Source organism: Galeopterus variegatus, unplaced genomic scaffold (assembly GCF_000696425.1).
Source record: "Galeopterus variegatus unplaced genomic scaffold, G_variegatus-3.0.2 Scaffold3254, whole genome shotgun sequence".
Taxonomy (NCBI): domain Eukaryota; kingdom Metazoa; phylum Chordata; class Mammalia; order Dermoptera; family Cynocephalidae; genus Galeopterus; species Galeopterus variegatus.
Genome location: NW_007729365.1, coordinates 126,032 through 147,008, shown reverse-complemented (window position 1 = coordinate 147,008; position 20,977 = coordinate 126,032). Strand labels below are relative to the sequence as shown.

The window sequence follows — 20,977 nt, the reverse complement described above, 5'->3', positions numbered from 1 at the left end:
TTCCTTCCTTCCTTCCTTCCTTCCTTCCTTCCTTCCTTCCTTCCTTCCTTTTTTTCTTTCTAATTATAAATATATAGAATGCTTATTATTAAAAAAAAGACCTATAAAATCCAAAGTTAAATACAAATTACAAATCACTGTAATTTCACCAGCCAGAATTCACCCTCATTCACCATAGGAGGCTTATACTTCCAGATGTTTATCTACCATTGTTTACATATAGTTTTAAAAAACAAACATAGGATCATACTATAAACAGTATTTTGTAATCTGCTTTTTTCATAACAAAATACACTAATAACACAACTGACATTTTTATTGAACACTTGCTGGGCACGCAGTCTGGTGCCAGGAGCCCTCCCACTCCCAATCCCCATGCAGAATCTTATGTCCTGCCCCAGCCACCCCGTGAGGGAGGGTCTCCTGTTAATCGCATTTTACAAACAAGGAAACTGTCTCAGGGAGGCTGATCAGCATTTTTCTGTGTTAGTAAATCTAGATCATGGCATGATATTTAAGAGCTTTGAGGATGTATTGTGATGTATTTAAGTGTCCTCTATAGTGGGGCATGCTGGTAGCTCATCTTATTCTGATCCGAGGAGATTTGACCTTTCCCCCTTCTCTTTTCAGGGTTCCATTTTTATGCGGGGCTCTGATGTGAAAGAGCCCCAGTTCCACTCATTTGAGTAAAGAAAGTGCCTTAGGGGCTCTTTCCTTCGTTCCTTAGCAGGGTTTATCCTTGATCGTGGCCTCAGAATTCTAAATGCCTCCTGTCCTCATACAGGGAAGGGCTGCTGTGCCAGATCTTGTAAGTGTTCACCTGATAGGCCTTTCTTTTTTTTGGTGTTAGTCTGGGACTAGAGAGGCAGAAAACCCCTACCAAATTCTCTGCATCCACATTCTCCCGGAGGCTATCTTCAAGCCCTGGTGGATTGTGAACGTGAGCCCAGGCAATGGTTTCATGCTCTTCTTGCCATGGTGGCAGCCTCTAGTGGAGTGACCTGAACATCTCTGAGGGCAGGTGGCTCTGGCCTGCCTCTGGCCCCAGGAGTCCAATCTGCGAGTGGCAGGGCCATTACTGGGAGAGTTGATACAGAACCCTCATCCTTGCTTCAGCTCCCTGAATATTTCGTGTTAGAACCAAATGCATCAGCCACTCGGCTAGTTTCGCTCACCTTCTATCCACAAACAGACGGGTCGCCTTGGCAAATGATCCTAAAATGCATCCTCACACCTCATCTTGCTTCATCCTCACCACAAGCCTCTGAGGAGAGTATTATGACCAAACCCATTTTACAGAAGGGGAAATTAAGCTTCAGAGGAGGGAAATGATTGCCTGCGATCACGTAGCTCCTGAGCAGTGGAGCCATTGCGTCTACCCAGGGCGTGTGAAGTCCTGTGTTCTTTCTTCCCTAGCACTCTGGGGAGCTGTGGATGTATGAATATTTAGGTATTATGACAGCAGAATCTGCACTGTCTCAGGCTGGCTTATGACACAACGAAGCCACACCTTGGCCCTTTTGCTCTGGTATTTCTATAATCTATAATGTGCCTGCGGGCACAGTCCCCTCCACCCCATGCCACCCAGTCTGTGTTTTCAGAGCCTCTGCACACTGTCCAGCCTTCAGTGTGTGTCTGTCATTCTGACGACTGTCCTCTTGGCTCCCCCTCTTAACCCCGTAGTCTCTCCGGATGTTTGTACAAGGCTTTGCGTAGACTTTCATGACAAATTTTTGCTCATAGACGCTTTCCCTGCATAAAATATAAATGACCGTGGTGTGTTCTCTGGCAGGAAATGTTCATAAAATTTCCCTTAATGAGAAATTCTCAGGGATAGTTTCATTTCTAAATTCAAGCAGGGAAATAGTGCTATGCCCACCCCCTCACCCCCAACTAAGTTATTTAGCAGTTGCTTTGGCATCAAAAACATAGACTATCTAATGGTCTTTGAGAAGTAGATTTCATACGTTGTTGGTGGGAGTGAAAAATGGTGCATATTTGAAAATTAAAATTTTTGTGTTGGTGAGAATAGACAGTTTGGCAGTATGTTATCAAAAACCCTTAAAAATGTGTATCATCTAGGACTTAGAATTTCCAATTTAAAGAATTTCTCCTAGGAAAATAAAGATGTGTTCTCAAATGTTTAACTGTGAGGATTTGCATCACAGCTTCAGTTATATCAGCAAACATCTGAAAACAACTTAGATATCCAATGCCAGAGGATTTTAAAACTAAATGATATCACATTCATTTGTAGAATATTACGTAGCTGTTCAAAGAGTGTTTTTTATCTATTATTTATTCCTCAGAAGGGAAATGTACTCACAACTTATCTTCTTTTGAAAAATAAAAGGCTACAAAACCATATGATTTCTTTTTTGGTTAAAATAAAAAAGAGAGGGAAGAAAGAAAAACTGCATGTGTGCAGAGAGGAGTCGAAGTACAGGGTAATTTCTGAGTCACGAGCTTATGGCTCCACCTTCCCCCCCTTTTGCTCATCTGTGCATGTTCAATTTTACCTACAGTGGAGTGTGTTCCTTCTCAAACAACAACAAAACATAGATTTATTTAAAGGGAGTCAATAGAAGTTTCTTTGTTTTTTCTTCAATTCCTTCTGGGTGAAGTTAGTGGTTGATGCTGGTTGCCTATGCAAGTGAAGGAGGAATCAGGGTCAGGCTGGGTTTTCTCCTGTTAGAAGGAAATGCATCCAGAGATCACCATTTCTCATTTCTTTTTCTGGGAATCTGGCTGTGACTGAACTTGGATGGGCCACTTCTGTTTCCCACGTCTTTAGGACAAGTACCTGGGAAGAGAGTCTGAGTTTGTGCAGCTCCCCTAGACTGACCAAATTCAGTACCTTTTAGTTTTGGCTTGTTTTTTTGCTTTTGACCATGGCCATCAGCCATGGTAAAGAACAGGGGAACAGGGGAATGTTATTCCAGGGACTGATTTTATCACCTTCCTTAGGTCCCAGTGAGGTCCATGAGGACATAAATAGCACTTTACCCAAGGAAGGCTCTTACTTTGATGACTTGGAGGATTCTGGAAGCTTATTATCTGGTTATCAACTCATCTACTGAATTTGTAAAAATAATATAGAGTCAGTTATGGCCCCTTTAGGAGGTTTACTTCCTTAAACAATATGTTAATAAATTTATATGTCGCCTCTTGGGCCATAACTCAGAGAGAAATATTAACAGAGATAAGAAAATTCATTGGAAACTGCAACCAAGCGATGAAGGCCAATTATTGTATCATCGAATTTATATGTCGCCTCTTGGGCCATAACTCAGAGAGAAATATTAACAGAGATAAGAAAATTAATTGGAGACTGCAACCAAGCGATGAAGGCCAATTATTGTATCATCGTTATTATTACTTATAGGTTAATCCTGTGGTTTCCAAACTGGGGCACCATGGTGAACTCATGGAAGCACTGTGAGGTATTTTAATTTTTCAAGGGAAACACAGTGAAATGTGGCATTTACCAGACACTGTGCAAACTAGTAGCTCAAGGTATTCACAGTTTCACGTTAGATCACACTTCATTCCTCATGATGATGTGGTGTCTTTGCAAAGCTGGGTTTTCTGCAGGTGCTGTGATAAAAAGCAAGTACAGCACAGTAATCAGTGTGGAATAGGAAATGCAGGTGCTGGTGTCCAATCCAATTCTAAAGCTTCAAAAGTTATGCAATGCCTAATACACACTAAGTTAAGACATAAATATTTATTAAGTTGTTTGGACCTACTTACTTTATAAATGGGACTTTAGATATATCTTTTGGCTGAGGGGTGCCATGGAAAAATTACTGGGACAGTAAGGGTACCCATAAATTGAGAAAGTTTGGGAACCACTGATGAGGACCACATTGATTCTTCTTCAAAAAGTTGGCTGTGTGATTCTCTGGGCAAGATGCAAAGGACGCAGACTGCATCGTGAATGCCGCAGTGTGTGTGTGTGTGTGTGTGTGTGTGTGTGTGTGTGTGTGTGTGGCGGGGGGAGGGGACATGCTGGGCAGGGGAGGGAGGGTAGATTGGACTAACTACTCAGGAGATGAAAACTGGCCACTCATTGGGCTCATAGATGGCTTTTTTATATTTGTGTTCTTGGCTGATTGTGTGTCGTGTATGGGTGTTTAATGAAATCTGAATGCCTTTGGGTAGAGCATCTTCCTGATTTATAACAGGTTCCTCCACTCCCTGTTGGTACACCTGTCCTTCCTCATTCTTTCGGGTTATTTACCTGGCCTGAGAAAGCATTTGGGTTTGTTGCCCCTTGTGAGAAAAGACAAAACCTCAAAGCCAACAGATTACCTGGGTGATCTTAGCCCAGATCACTTATTCAACCCCTCCTGTGTTTATTTCCCCAAGCTCCACCCCAGAACTGTGCCTGTTTCTTTAGCTGGAAAATGAGGGAAAATGCGAGCAGTAACTCTTGCCCTGCACCAGGAGTTTGTGCTCAGAGATGAAAGATAGATTTTTGGCCTTCAAAGAACTTATGGGGTATTGAGGGAGATGGGCAAGTGGACTGCCGATGACAGCACAGTGTGATGGGCTGTAGGAACCAGTCAGCTCAAGACTTCAGGGGAGAGGTAGTGAAGCATGGCTGAGGGTCCCTAGACTTGAGTTGAGCCTTGAGGAGCTAGCCAGGTGGAAATGAGGGTGGAAGGGGTTGCCAAGGGGAAGTGCAGAGACGGGAAATCATGAAAGAGCATGACTTGGGACAGAGATGTCAAATCCTGAGTCAGCAGGCACAAGTGGAAGACTGGGCAGGAGAGCCCCGTGCTCAGGTCTGCCCTGTGTTCCTATCATGAGGGACAGTATTGGGAGCGAGCAGTGGTAGGTACCAGGCCAGAGGCAGAGGAAAAGGGAGGTGGGGTTGGACAGGAGAGAGATTTAGGAGGTGGAGGGATGGAAGCTGGTGCCTGGTTGGATGTGGGAATGAGAGGGAGAGAGGAGTCAGGAATGAATCCTGGTTTCTGGTTTGTAACTGAGAGGACGGTGGGGCCAAGGACTGAGCCTCACAGGGGAGGAGCCCGTGTGGAAGCCGAGGACAGCAGGGTGGAATGCCACTTGACCCTGTATGCCAGCCCACTCTACAATTGCCTACTTTTTTAGCAAACCCATGTCCTTTCTAGGGTAGGGACTATGTCTTGTTCATCCTTGTATCCTTTTCAATTCCTCCTGAATGCCAGGCCTGGCACATGATAGGTGCCCCATGAAAATTAGTCAATTGGAAAATAGAAGGGAAAGCCCCTATTGAAACCCAAAGAAGTGGTACGTACATGCACACAACTAGAAGTTGTTAGATGACCCAGTTATCTGGAAATCCCAAAAAGTGTGTGCTGTATTTCCAAGGTTCCATGGGGCGGAATAGCCAATGTGAGAAAGAAAGAACGCCAGGGCCTCAGCACAGCAGCAGATCTGTCTGTGAAGCGTCTTCGACTCTGGACCCACAGGTGCCTGGATGGTGCAGGCCCCTGCAACTCTCCTGGCCCTTCTATGTCACATCATTGAGTCTCTCTTAGTGTGATGCTTGTCTTTGGGATCCACATAGTCTTAGGCGCGTGCAGCTACTTGCATGGGAGAGTGTGAAAGTTTAAGATAAGCATATCATACCCTCTTGAAATGTCAACCTCACTTAAAGATGTTGAAAAAAATCATGTTTGTATGAAAACCAATATAATTAGATTATGGGGGTGAATGCAAAATTTGTATGTAATTTTAAGATAGAACATAAGATGCCAAAGAAACTCTGTTTCTTGGTGCAGGCTGTTATGGGCCTTTCAGTGGCATGGCGTGAGCAGACAAGGCCACCTCTGTGCTTGCAGATCACCGGGGGTGACTGTGTCTTTGTCTGTCAGGTTGCAGGATCTCTCCTTGAGCGGACAACTCGGAAGTGGGCTCAGTACAAAGAGGAGTGTCTGAGAGGCTTACTCAAGGAACCTTCTGGTAAGCACATGTATTGATTACCTGTGGCTGTGTCACAAATTGCTCCAAATCTTAATGGTGTAAAACACTGATATTGTGTATTCCTGTTAGAAATTCAGACAGGACACATTGGAGATGGCTTGTTTCTGCTCTGCAGTGTCTGGAGTTTGGCTGGAAGTCTCAGACGCTGGGACTGAAATCACCTGAAGGCTCATGCATGCCCATGTCTGCTGGTTGATGCTGGCTCACAGCTGAGAGTGGAGCTGGGACTGGTGGCCAGAACACCTCCACCTGGGCATCCTCACAGCATGTGGCTGGGTCCCAAGGGCTAGCCTGATCCGAGGCCATATTGTCTTTTATAATCCAGCCTCAAGCCATTCCCAGGCTCCCTCTAAAGACCCTTTTGGCCCGGGCAGGTAGCAATCAAGTTTGACATTAGCTACAGGAACCACCTTTCACTTCAGGGAACACTGCTTTCTGAGGAAAAAGTAGGGCACGTCTTCTTTATCTGGAGCCATGCCATAAGCATCTCAGCCAGGTGAGCACCGCCTCACACAGACCAGGTGCTGACACCAGGCAGCCAGGTCGACAAAGTGCCCGAGCCAGCTCATAACCTAGCAAATCCATGTTTGTAGGCTTCCAATGCCAGTAACCTGGCCATTATCTTGAGCAGCCCCTGAGTTCTAGCCTGATAGGGAGCAGGTGATGGGGGAATGATGCTGGGTTCCTGGAGCTGGAGCTTGCAATATGGAAGTTTGGGACCCAGCCTGAAATATTTCCACTGGATTCCAGGAGCTCTGTAAGGCTGAATTTTAAGTGTGTAGCTTCCTGTTGCCAAACTCCAGGGTATAAATCATCCTCTGAGCTTCAGATGGTCCAAATATCTTGTAATGATCATTGAATTAATCTTCAGATGGAAAGATATGACCAGGTAGTTCTTGTGTCTCATATATAAGACTAAAAACTTCTGCAGTTCCACATACCCCTAATATCCATTGGTCACTTTACATGTTTCACAGAGTAGGTATGCTCTAGGATATAATTGGTGAAGATTTGACAATTATTTAATTGATTTTGGAACATAAGGCACTGGCTGAACCTCCAAGTGTCCTCCTGACCCTGAGTTTCTGTGAGAGTTCAGTTCATGCAAAGTAAAGCAAAATCAGTGTGACATGTACATTGACTTGATCGGCTGGAGGTTAATTTCGGTAGACAAAGGCATGATATTTGGGGCTGCATTCAGCACAGCTGTGCTCTCCAAATCGTCGCTTCTCCTTGACCCATCTGGAGACTAGGATGTCCATGCTGGTCCCTGCACAGGTCACACCAGCTTCTAGAACCAGGAAGGTGGGCTCTGGGCTCCGGGATGCCTCTATCTCTATCAGAAGACCCCATGCTCAAACTCTGATGTCCATTCCTGCTCCTTTCCTCTCTGCAGGCATATTCTGTAACGGGACATTTGATCAGTACGTGTGCTGGCCTCATTCCCTTCCTGGAAATGTCTCCGTTCCCTGCCCTTCATACTTACCCTGGTGGGATGAAGGTAACAACTCTTATTTCACCAGTTTCTGACAGTTCCTTTAATGGCCGGTCCCTCCTGGGTGCATTTAGAGAGAGGAAGGGCTTCAAACTCGGGCTTTTCTCAAGTTCTCTCCCCCCACGAAGGGTTTCCTTCTAAGCTTCAATAATACGTTTTCTCTCTCCTCTTGTCTTCCTGCAATTCTCCTGTTCTTGGATGCTCTATTTATTTAATAGTGCTCTCGCTTTGAAGATTATAGAGTCCACACCTGGCAGCCATGGAATTTGGCTGCAGTGAGGGTAAGAATGGTCTCTGTGATGAAGAGGAGAAAGAGGTGAGATGCTCACATCCACACAAAGTTTGGCTCATGAGATGCAGAGGAAGAACTTTGAAATTAAAACTACCCTTGCATACGTGTTGGAAGGAGGCACCATTGAATTGATGATTTTGAGCTACATGGGACTTGGATGGAGATTTTAACCACTTAGCTTGCCCTGCTCCTGTTTAAAGGAAGTGAATGTTACCTGGGAACCCAGGATAATATCATACTCCCACTTACCGCAGAAGCCTGACCTCATGGTTATTTTATTCTGGAAGGGGGGAGAAGCAGTTACTGGTTAGAATCCTGTTGCCTTTGACCAAAGACCATTTAATTTCAGCCCAATAAACCATCACATTACTGAAGCTTTGGTTTCAATGTTTTGAAGTCTTTTAGAGCAGAGAGAGGGTTTAGAAGGAAGATGCATTTCTGGGTGGGGGAGTTAGTGACAGATTTTGTGGAACTGTCCTCCCATGAAATCCAATCCGATTGAAATCAACCTGGGAGGCATGAGGATGTGAGGTTTAAGGGGGGGGGGGGGGAAAGGAGAATATACCAGAGAATTTGCTGGGCCAGAGGAATCTGAATATTTCAGGCAATCAGCCCTCATGGGACCCAGCTCAGTAAGGTGGAAAAAGCACCAGATTTGGAGTCAGGAGCCCCAAGTGTGCAAATCCAGTCCCTCTATGCTACACTTTGATACTTTGGGCAGGTTCCTGAAGCCCTATCCTGTAGTGTTCTTGTCTGCAAAAAGTGAGTAATAGCTCATTCTTAAGGTCACTAAAATAAGGGAATAAATGAGAAGGCACACACAGAGTCTGTCATGTAGTATGTGCTTTGTAAATGGCAGCTGAAGGTGAGTCCAAGGTTGAGCCCTTGAATTCCTTCAGGTCTTTAAAGCCCCAAATGTCCCCAGACTCTTTTAACCATGCAAGACACGGACCACTACCTCCCAGCTCCGCCATCTACCTGTTCCTTCCAAGAGCTACACATACAGGTCCGTCCCACTTTAACAGAAAGAGTAATCAAACATCTAAATTTACAAAGATTTGAGTTAAAGACTCTTCTAATAAAAAATGGGTTCTAGGGTCTGGACTGTGCTAAAGGGAGTGCAATTTGCTAAAGGTGGGAAGTGACTTTTCCACTTGACATTTTTTGCATCAAATCTTTAGAATCCAAATGGGTCCTTGCAGTAAAAAGGGAATGTGGAGACAGTGGAAGGGTTTAGTGAAATACATGCACAAATGTGAAGGGAAACAGAAGAACTCCTGTGAGGTAAGATGAGAGCAGTGAGCATTAGAACATGAGGAGGGGGAGTCTGGAGGCAGATATAGGCTGTCATGGCACAAGTAAGTGAGGCTGGGGGCGACTGCGTATCACACTAAGGGTTTCAAGTTCTCCTCTGTAGAGGAAGATCACGTGGACCCATAGAAGGTGTTCGGGCGTAAAAAAGGACATAGGTAATGGGGACAATGTTGACAGCGTGTGGCTGTTGGACTTAAGAATGGAGGGGAATCAGGAGGCAAGTCTGCAATCTACTGCAGTGGCCCAGAAAAAGAGATGATAAGGAGTCTGGTCTCAGGCAGGGGCAAGAGGTTGAAGAGAAGGGGAGAAAGATCAAAGAAAAATGTTGGAAGCAGAATGGTCACGACTTGTCATCAGGAGCAGAAACCCCTCCTTCTCCTCTATTCCCATCTCAGGAATGGCCTCACGTTCCACCTGGCCTCTCTCAAACCCACCCTCATCTAGTTAGATCCTCTGGCCCCTGCCTGTCCCCCCAGGGCTGCCGCCTTGGTTGGGGCTCACCAGCGCCCTCTGTTGCTGCTCCCTGGTCACCCTTCCTACCACCCTCCACAAAGCTTTCTAAAACGCCCATTGGATTATGTGGGGCCCCATCACAACAGCTGAAAACGGTTCACGAGACCTGCTGTCACCTGGCCCTGCTGACCTCGCTGTGTCCTCTCCGCTTCCCCCTTTTCCTGCCCTCCAATGAACAACCCCTGGGCTCCTGCACCTGCTCGGCTACTGCCTCCCAGGCCTCTTGCTCGCACGTCTGTCCAGGACGCCGCCTCAGAGGTTCTGCCCACACTTCTCTGCCTAAAAACCCAACTGCAATTCTCAGCTCGAATCTTTCATCCTTCTAGAAAATTTCTCAGACTTCTCCCTACAAGTGCGATGGGTCCCTGCCTTCCCGAGGCCTCTTCTACACCTATGCAGTCTTCCATGCTGGCATTTATAGCAAGTTCATGGCACTTTTCAGTTGCGCTCCCTGGCTAGACTTTGAGCTGTGGTACATCTTTGCATCCCCAGCAAAAAGAACACAAGTGTCAAGTGACATTATTGCCACTCACTCGTTCAACAAATACTTCTGTCGCACTGTGTGTGCCAGACATTATTTTTAAGTGCTTGGGATACATTAGTGACTTAAACAATCCCTCTCTTGTGGGGCTCACATTGCAGCAGGAGAGACAGACAATTACCAATAAACATTGTACATAAGTCGAAAGTACGTTTGAATATGACATTTTTAAAAACAAGATAGATCAGGGAAGGGACAAGAGACTTGGCGTGGGGTTGGGGAAGTGAGTTGCAGTTGTCAATTATGAAGCCAGAAAAAATTCAAAGGTAGTATTTTAGTGAAGACTTAAAGGAGGTAAAGGTTTTAGCCAATAGCGGACAGCGTTCAGGGGGCAAGGGACCACAGAGCAAAGCGTAACGTGAGGAGCATGCTTGGTCTGTTCCATGAAAGAAGGAGGCAATAGGGGCTTAGGTCCGATCTCACGGGGCTCTGTGGGAGGCCATGCAAAGACTCTGGCTTGTTCTCAGATAGCTCTTGGAAGATTTTGAGCAGGAGTGTGACATTCAGCTCACTGGCTGCTGGGTTACCCACAGATGTGAGAGGCAAGACTGTCAGAAGGGTTTCCAATAATCCAAGTGAGAGATGGTGATTTTAATTAGGATGGAAGCAGGAGGTAAAAAGAGGTAGTCAGATTCTGGGTATATTTAGAGACAGAGATGACAAGATCGGCTGATGGGCTGGAAGAGGGTCATGACTGACAGAGAGAAGGCAAGGACAACTTTAAGGTTTGGGGCCAGAGGACTGGAAGGATGGGTTTGCCATCCATGGAGGCGAGAAAATATGCAGGTGGAGCAGATTTTGAGAACAAGAGGAGTTTGGTTTAGGGTGTTGTTTGAGATGTCAATTAGACATCCTGGCAAAGCTGTCAGGTGGGCAGGTGGAGGTACTAGATGGGTTCACGTCAATGACATTCAGCAAATAGTTTGTGTTGCCCCATGATGTGCAGGGTCGGGATTAGGAAGTTCTTACAAATTTGCATTCCTCATTTGCAAGCCCCGGTCCCTGATCCTCCAGGTAGGAGGACCTTTGGGAGGGGCTCCTGGGATAGATGTGACTGAGTCACAACAGCCATCAGCATGAACAGAGCGACTGCCCATCACTTGTGTGCACACTATTTCATTCATCCTCCCCCACACCACGGAGGGGCGATATCATTATTATCCCCAGTTCCTGATGAAGAAGACAGAAGGGTCAGAGAGTGGGAGGGCTGGCCCCGAGATGCAAACTTGTACATAGGTGGCACATCGGGCTTTCTCTTCTTTATGGCACTGCCTCTGGGCATCAGGAAGAGATACCCCACTGAGTAAGTGCCAGGAGTCCAGGTGGGCATCTCACAGCTGGGCTGTCTCTTGGAGAGGCTGTTACATCTCTGAGTCACCATGGACTGTTCTAACTCCAGAGACTTTGGGTAAACACAGAAGACATTAGTAGATTATGGTTTGTTATGAAGTTTAGAGGCTTCTGTGTTTTCTTTTCCACCCCACATAAACAGTAAGGATGCTAACGAGCCCCTGCAAGGGGAAATGAAAATCCCTTTTCCCTAGTGTTTTCCACAGCTTTGCAGCAAGGGTGAGGTCCTTATAGCGTGCTGGGGTAATGGGCTGTGTGTTCTGACCTTTCCTCTAGAGCTCTGTTTACTTTCAGAGAGCCCAGGAAAAGCCTACAGACACTGCTTGGCTCAGGGGACTTGGCAGACGCTAGAGAATGCCACAGATATTTGGCAGGATGATTCTGAATGCTCCGAGAACCACAGCTTCAAACAAAACGTGAGTCTGCTCAGCTTGGTGATAAGGCGTCCCCCCTCCCATTGCCCCTACTCCAGGGCACCAAGTGGCCGGCGGGCTTTAGAGCCACCCACAGAGGCTCCCCTCACTTGTCTCCCCCAGAGTCTGCTGCGGAAGGTCTGCAGTCACACACAGCAGCAACTAGCTGACTGCTAGCATGACTGTGAAGTCCTAGGCCTCCCTGTGGCGGTGCCAGCCTTGGCTTGCCCTGTGCCTGCAGCACCTTCCCCAGCTCCCCTGGGGCTGCTCCTTCTCATCGTCCACATTCCAGTTCAAGTGTCTCCCTCAGAGAGATCTTCCACGGCCTCCTCTTGGTCACCTTCTCCCACACCCGGTGATTTAGCCCCTTTATAGCACCTGTCACTCCCTGACATCTCATGTGTGTGCTTCTCTGTTATCCAGCCCTCTCGCCGGAATGTGGATCCCGTGGGTGCAGGGGACTTGTGTGCCTTGAGGGAGGTGGTGTGGCACGGGGGCTACAAGCTCCAGGTCTAGGGCCACATGGCTCAACTGCGAATCCAGACTCTCCCTTCCTGGCTGTAAACCTGGCACGAGTTATCTCCACTCTCTGTGCCTCGGTTTCCTCAGCTGTCCCGCACCGGCTCAGTACACGTGTGCTGGGTGAACGAACAAGTCCCCGCTTCAGTCTTCTCTTCGTGTTTGCTTTTGCAGACCCTGTTCTGCGGTCTGCTCAGTCTCTACCTTCTTGCTGCACTCTCAGTCTTCTCTCTAAAGACCTCCTGTTTGTCCAAACCCTGCCCACCTTCCTTCAAAGTGCTGCAAGAGGCGGGCACCGAACAGAGGAAGAGGTGCTGGGAACCAGACTGATGTCTAGCTGCCCCTGGGTTGCTTTCATCCAGACCATCAGGCCACAAACATGAATGAAGCACCTACTGTGTGCTAGGCTTCTGCACTGGGAATAAACAGTGAATACAACACAGATACTGCCTTCAAGGAGTTTCGAGTGTCATGGGCATAGAGACAGTGTGATCATTGCAGGATAAAATATAGAATGCCCAGGGTCCAGAAGGGGGCACGGATGCCAACCAGGAGCAGGAAAGGCTGCTTAAGCTGAGCCCTGAAGGGTGAGAAGGGGGTGGCCATGGGAAGCGTGAGAGCAAGAAGAAATGGCACATACCCAGGGCAAAAGAGTGCTGGGGCTCTGGGTGACTCTGAATGCTGCCATGTGGGTGAGATGGGACACGAGGAGGCAGGCACCAGTGGACACAGGTGGAGAGCTCAGGAGAGGCTGGGTGACGAAGGACTCAGGACTTTGCATGTCCACATAAGGGATGGACATAATCAAAATAAGTGTTGAAAGGACCACTCTGGCAAGTTGGAGAGAGTTAGGAATGGGGCCAGGCTGGGGGCAGAGGGCAGAAGGACAGGCTGGAGCCACTTCGGAAACTCAGCCCAGACATGAGATGCCAGTGTGGGTGGAAAGAAGAGGGAGGGTGGATTTACAGGTTTCCAAGGAGGGAGGACCAGGGGCTGGTGGGCATGAGAGGGCAGATTCAAGGGCAAGAAGACCTCAGGTTCCTGGCTTGGACCCCTGGGGAGATTTCAAATGCCCCTCACTGAACCAGGGATGCAGGAAGGGGCCCTGTACTATGATCTCTCCTGGGTTCTGGATATTTCCTTACCTAATTCTCTGTCCTGACTTGAGCCTGCAAACCAAACCAATCCTTGCCCCCCAAGTTGTGGCTAACTTCTTTCATGATTTAGTCAGATTTTGAAATTCTTTAGCTTTCTTAAGTCATTTTAATATTCTCCCATTGAACGCTGCAGATATTTTAACAGTCTGAAGTTTGGAAATGGGAAGGCAAGGAGTTTGGTTCTAGAAATGCCATCCGTGTGACTCAAGCTTCCCAGCCTCTCTCCAGGCACCCACAAGATCGGGTGAGAAGTGTCAACAGTGCGTGGCCTGGGTGGGAGGCCTGAGAGAACAGAGAGTGTGGAGTGGGTCATCCATGCCCTGACATCTCCAGGCACTTGATAGTTATGATTATTGCCTTTCTTCTTGAAATGTCTTCCCTGGTCCTCTTCTAAAACATTCTCTCCCTCCCTGGGATCACAGTCTACTTGGCAATGTGAGTTTTTGGTGTGTCTGTGATGGTGGCTTTTCTGCATGTGCTACTTGGTTTTTTTTTTTTTTTTTTAAATGTAATATTTCACTTGACTTTTAAAAATCAGAAACCTACTTTTCTGTTAAGTTATTAAGGTCAATGAATACAGCTTATTACTCTATTTATAAAGTCAGTAAATTTTAATACTTTCAAGGAGGTTTGTGTTTAATTTTGTTGCCCCCTGCAAACTAGTTATGTAAATACCCTTTTACATTTTAAGCTGCTTTATTACATTTAAAAATTAGATGCTTTAAGTATTTCAAATGTCTTAAATCTTTGTTACAACAGGCAAATTTTTTTTTTTTTGAGAACAAATAAATGGAAGCTATTCAGAGTTTGCATAGCAAGAGAGTCAGCCACCATCACTTACTTTTTTTTTTTTTGGCAAAGACTCAAAGGCAGGCAGAGGAGTGGGAAATCTTTATAGAGAAAAAGGGAACACTTCAGGTATAATCTGATTGGAGATTATTTGCACAGGGAAGCTGAAGGTAGGCTAACAAAAGGAGGGCATCCTATGTGATTGGTTTAGGGATCATATTTGGTCTTTTCTGGTTTGTCCTGATTTAGAAGCAGAGACCAAAAATAGGGAAACTGCTCTCTCTGCTCCACCATTTTCACAATGTGATACTCTGCGACTACTTTTGCTACCACCAAGACTCTCACCAGATGTGTTCCCTGGACTTTGGACTTTCCAGACGCTGAAACTCAGCTTTCTGAGACAAAAATTAAGGTTGCTGGGGGAGGCACCCAGGCAGCCAGGAGAACAGGCTAGCCACCCACCCAGGCCTGCCATGCCTGTGCAGAAGGCAGGACCCCATGTGCTGTGCTACTGCCACGAGGCTTCACACAGCTTCGATGGAGGTGGTCCACAGTGGCCACCACCACAGCTAATACCATTGCAAGTATGGCTCACTACCTTAATTACATCCACAAGCACTGTGCAGGTGCTGCACTACATATTAGAGTTCATTGACACAAGGAGAGTCATTGGAGGAGCCTGGAAAAAGAGGAAAAATATCTCTCTCCTTAAAGTCCACTCCAAAGTAATAGAAGAAGCAGCTGATCTACTAGATGACCAAAAATCAACATGGAGATCCTAGAAATATGAAAAGATCAGAAAATATGACACCATCAAAGGAATTCAGTAACTCTCCAGTACCATGCCTTATAGACAGGAAACCCTTGAAATGACTGAAAAGGAATTCTGAGTAACTATCTTAAGGAAACTCAATGAAATAAAAGAGGACTCTCTAAGACAACACAATGAAATAAGAAAAAATATCCAGGATATGAAGGATGAAATTTTCGAAGAGAATAATACCTTAAAAAAGAATGTACCAGAACTCTTGGAACTAAAAGATGCATTAAATGAGATAAAAAACACGACCAAGAGCTTAGGCAGCGGATTAGAACGAGGTGAAGAAAGAATTTCTGAACTTGAAGATGGTCTTTCTGAAATAACTCAGGCAGACGAGAAAAAAGAAAAAAGAATTTTAAAAAGTGAAGAATCTCTAAGAGAGCTAGCAGACAGCCTTAAGCACATCAACATCCAAATCATGGGTGTTCCTGAAGGGGAGGAGAAAAGTAAAGACACTGAAAATCTATTCAATAACTCAGGCAGACGAGAAAAAAGAAAAAAGAATTTTAAAAAGTGAAGAATCTCTAAGAGAGTTAGCAGACAGCCTTAAGCACACCAACATCCAAATCATGGGTGTTCCTGAAGGGGAGGAGAAAAGTAAAGACACTGAAAATCTATTCAGTCAAATAATGATGGAAAACTTCCCAGGTATAGGGAGAGACACAGACCTTCAGATGCAGGAAGCAAAAAGATCCCTAAACAAATTCAATCCAAACACATCCCCTCCAAGACACACTAACTACAATCTAATTGGCAAAGCTCAAAGACAAAGAGAGAATCCTAAAAGTAGCAAGAGAAAAGTGTCAAGTCACTTATAATGGAGCCCCCATCAGACTTCTCAACCAAAACTCTACAGCCCAGAAGAAAATGGGATGATATATTCAAAACACTAAAAGAAAAAAACCTGCCAGCCAAGAGTACAATACGCAGTAATGCTCTCCTTCAGAAATGAGGGAGAAATAGTGTATTTCCCAGACAAACAAAAACTGCAGTAGTTCATCACCACATGACCAGCCCTGCAAGAAATTTTCAAGGGAGTCCTACATCTGGAATCTGATAAATAATAATCACTACCATGAATACACAAGTAAGAATGAAACCCACCAGTAAAACACAAATGCAGATGAAAAAGACAAAAGAAACTAAATCTTACCACCTCAAAAACCCTCCACAAACATGAGGACCAATAATCAAGGGAGAAGAAAGGAACAAATGATACTCAAACAAAAAAGCCATAAAATGCCAGGAATAAGGCAATACCTCTTAATAACAACCCTAAATGTAAATGGATTAAACTCCCCAATCAAAAGACATAGACTGACGGATTGGATCAAAAACCAAGACCCAGCTCGGTTTGCCCCAGCCGTGTGGAGCGAGCCAGGCCTCCCACTGCCGCTGCTGCCACCATGTTGGGTTATTGGAGCCCCAGGCCAGGTTCCAGCTGGGGCAGGAACACAGGGCTTCTGTTATGCACCTAAAACTACACTGGAAACTCCAGAAGAAATAACACCCTCTGGAAGTCAACGGGAAAACGCTGAGAACTCCTGTGAGCCTCCAAAAGGCTATAAATGATGAAAAGTGCAAAGCTAGTTACATGAAACTAAGTGTTTTTCCTTCAGCCTCTCTTGGTAAAGCATCATCATGAAAGCGTTTTGGGATCCTTTCTGCAAATGTTCCGTGCAATATGAGTGGGAAGAGTCCTGCAGAGAGCAGCTTGAATGTTAAAACCAAAAAGAATGCACTATCTGTAACAATCCACCAAAGAGAAGTAGAAGGACCACTTGATATCTGGGCTGTGGTGAAACCTGGAAATACCAAGGAAAAACTGCATTCTTTGCAGCCCACCAATGTAGCAATAGCATAGGATCTATGAAAATAAAAAGCTCCTGGGATATTGATGGGAGAGCTACTAAAAGAGGGAAAAAATCAGGAGATCTTAAAGCCAAGGTATAGTTAGAAAGGATGAGGGAAGTCAACAGCAGATGCTACCAGCCTGAGCCTTTTGCACGTGGCGTTGAGCACTGTTCTGTGCATTATGTGAGTGACGATGGGGATGTGGTCTATGCTGGGAGGCCTCTGTCAGTTATATAGATGGTTGCCTTCCTGGAGCAAAGAGCCAGTACTCTGCTAGCTAGTTGTGCAAAAAACTATAAAGTCACCTGCTGTTGTGAGGTTTACTGGCCAATCCAGAGGTGTGCCCCCAGCCTCCGAGCCCTTCTGTGACCCAGGAGCTTGTGAAGAACCCATGGAAAGGGAAAATCCTGAGGTTGGCGATCCACAGAGTGAACCAGTTCATGTCCTTGACATGGTAGTCAGGCTGGAGTCCGAGTGCCTGAAGCGGCAGAATCACCGTGACCCAGGGAGCCTTTCAAGGAATAGATTCCGTTGAAATGCAGGCAGGGTGTTGCTTGCAAATGGCACTCAGGATGATGAAGACAAAACACAAAAAGGCACCTTGGAGGCACCTGACACTCAGGTAAATCCTGTGGGTTCTGTATCTGTGGACTGTGGCCCCTGAGAAGCTGACCTAAGGGGAACCAGGCCCTGGACAGTGCTCCTCGGATCTGCCCCTCATTGCCGGCAGGTGTGAGTTTTCACAAGGACTATGCAGAACTAGGGCCAGGTTAGCAAACTGCCATGAAAAACAGCAACAGCTATGATGTTGAAAGGACAGATGAACTTGTTGGGTTACCTTTTTCTTCTCACACCTGTCCGCAAGCCACTGAATTGTCCACAGATACTGTTGATTATATGAATACAGACTTGTGCTGCTTACTGGCCAAAATCCTGATCAGAGAAGAAAAGAATCATTGTGCATTAGTATCACTGTGTCCAAGGCTGAGAATGAGCAGGCTTCTGGTGTAAACTCCTGTGAAGACCCACATCCGGGGATGTTGTTTTTTGCCACCTGGTCAACACCAGTCAGACTGTTCCCACTTGAATGAAAGCACAAGAAGAGAGTCCTCCAAGGCCAGCCAGCTTGAAGATGTTGCTAAGAGTGACAGTTGCATCTGAGGAAAAAAGTGTCTCAGCTGAGCCATGTGTACTACAAGCATCATCTGTGGAAAGTACAGTACCTGTGCTTGAAGCATCCAGTTGGAAGAAGCAGGTGTTTCATGACTTCCTGGAGACCAGGTTTAAAATCCAGCAGCCTTTGGAGCCTCGGCAGTACATGGCTTTTCTGCCCCACCACATTATGGTGAAATTCTTCAGGTTACTTCCCACCAAGACTTTGGTTTTTCTTAAATGTACCTGCTGCTATTTCAAGTTTATCATTGAATACTACAAGATCAGGCCAGCAGATTCTCACTGGGTTTGAGATCCAGGATATAGAGAGGATCCTTGCAAGCAGTGCAAGAAAAAAAAACATGTGAAAGGGGATATGTCCCTGTGCCAGTGGCACCCCAAGCCATATTGCCAGGGACTGCCCTATGGGCCAGGTACTGGATGTGCTGCCACCAGTCTCAGAAGGGCTTCCCCGGCTTTAAGCTGGGGCTTCATGACAATCACCCGTCACAACTTTAATCGGGCAATCCATAAGAAAGCAAAAGGGACTGAAACTGAAGAGGAATACTAAAGTCCACATGAGAGGCAACAAAAGAACCAAGTTTTAAAACTGCAAAACACCTAGATATACCGTTCAAGTGAGTGTTGCCTTCCAGCCTCGCAGAGTCATCACTCTAGGAGAATCTGTACTTATTCCAACAGCACTGCCATTGGTCAGGCATTTAAAAAAAATTCTTAATTTACGAGCTGTACAAGAAAATTGGTCTCATTGTTTTATAGTGGCACCTCACATTTGTTCCAGGGTGGTGTCCCACAGTTTGAATCACTGGATTGTGAATAACTTTGCCAGTTTTCCTGCATCAGATCCATCCTCAGAAGATGAAGACTTGCCACCATCAAGGACATTCAGAAGTGTTTACTGCAGATTCTGCAGGCAATCCCCAAAAGGACTTCTAGAAAGGTTTCGAGCACTGGCACCATATTTAAAATAAGTGAATAGTGTCCTATGAAAAGAATAGCAGGATTCTTTGATGAAAAGTATGCTTAAAAAGGAAAAGTCAGGCACCTTACCTTAGATCTTGTATGCTTGATCCTGTGAGATTGATGTTTGGGTCGGAGATGGATTCCAAGCCCTGTGGTATTTACAGTATGTATAATGGTTGTGTTTTCATAGGGCTATGAAAGTGCACGTTAAACCTGAGCACCTTTACCTTTAGATGAGTGCGTTGGCCCTTCTGTAAATAACATGATTAAAATCCAGTTGTATATAATGGACAGCTGACTGAACATCATCACCACAATGCAGTGAGGATAGTGTTGCAGCTATAATCGTGTGTTTTCTTATTGTCCTGTTTCAAACTTGTACATTCTGTGTAAAATATGATTGTTTCCCAAATAAACTATGAATGTTTCCTGTATAATATATAAATGTTTCTGAGAAGAAATTCTAAATAGTTAAAAGGTTAACCTCTTCAAAGGATACCAAATAATGGTTTAACTGGGCAACCTTAAAATTAGCATAGAGAGCAATCCCTTGTTATATTTTAGAGATCCACTAAGAATGAGAGAATATTATATAGTCAGATTATAACATTCTTGTCTACTTTATCCTTTCTGACTACAATTTTTTTTAAAAACTTCAATAAAAACATGAATCTTAAATGGGGAAAAAAAGCAAGACCCAACTATATGCTGTCTTCAAGAGATTCATCTCACCAGTAAAGATGTATACAGACTAATAGTGAAAGGTTGTAAAAAGATATACAATGTAATGGTAACCAAAAATGGGCTGAAATACCTATATTTATATAGATAAATAGACTTTAAATAAAAAACCATAAAAAAGACAAAGAAGGCCACTATATAATGATAAAGGGATTGATCCAGCAGGAGGACATTATAATCATAAATACATATGTGCTCAATACTGGAGCACCCAAATATATAAAGCAAACACTATTAGATGTAAAGAAAGAGGCAGACCCCAATATGATAATAGGAGGGGATCTGAACACCCCCCTCTCATCATTGGACAGATCATCCAGGGAACAAGTCAACAGGGAAACATGGGATTTCAACTATACTTTAGATCAGTTGGACCTGGCAGATATCTACAGAACATTTCATCCAACAACTACAGAATGTACATTCTTCTTATCAGTATATGGAACTTTCTCTAAGACAGACCACATGTTAGGTCACAAATCAAGTCTCAATAACTTTAGAAAAATCAAAATTATCTCAACTATCTCTTCAGATCACAATGGATTAAAACTAGAAATTAACAAGTGAAACTCAGGACTCTATACAAATACATGGAAATTAAACAATAGGATCCTGAATGACCTATGGGTCCAAGAAGAAATTAAACAGAAAATCAAAAAGTTTCTAGAAAAACAACAAAAATAAAGATAAATCTGGTCATAACCTGTGGGATACTGCTTTTGCAAGTTTTGGAAGTTTATAGCAATAAAACTTCCAAAAAGTTTGGAATTTTTCCAATAAAGCTTACATTAAAAAAATGGGAAGATTTCAAGTAAACAACCTAACTCTACACCTAAAAGAACTAGAAAAACAAGAACAATCCAATCCCAAAGTTAATAGAAAGAAATAATTAAGATTAGAGCAGAACTAGATAATATAGAGACCCCCCAAATAATCCAAAAGATCAATGAAACAAAAAGTTGGTTTTATGAGATGAAAAAAGCCAAAACCAACAAAAAGTTGGTTTTATGAAAATAGACAAACCATTAGCTAGGTTAACAAAAAAAAAAAAAAAAAAAAAAAAAAAAAAA

General features: G+C 44.7%; 1 protein-coding gene and 1 pseudogene across 1 annotated transcript in view; both read left to right on the top strand.

Annotated features, from left to right (window-relative positions):
* The window catches only part of GLP2R (glucagon-like peptide 2 receptor), a 79,849-nt gene that overhangs the window by 1,362 nt on the left and 57,510 nt on the right, over positions 1-20,977 (top strand). Inside the window, exons 2-4 of the mRNA XM_008584391.1 lie at positions 5,865-5,952; positions 7,370-7,474; positions 11,773-11,894. Of these exons, the coding sequence (XP_008582613.1) occupies positions 5,865-5,952; positions 7,370-7,474; positions 11,773-11,894 (315 nt within the window). The remainder of the gene's footprint in view (positions 1-5,864; positions 5,953-7,369; positions 7,475-11,772; positions 11,895-20,977) is intronic.
* Positions 16,645-18,753, top strand: LOC103600154 (annotated as a pseudogene).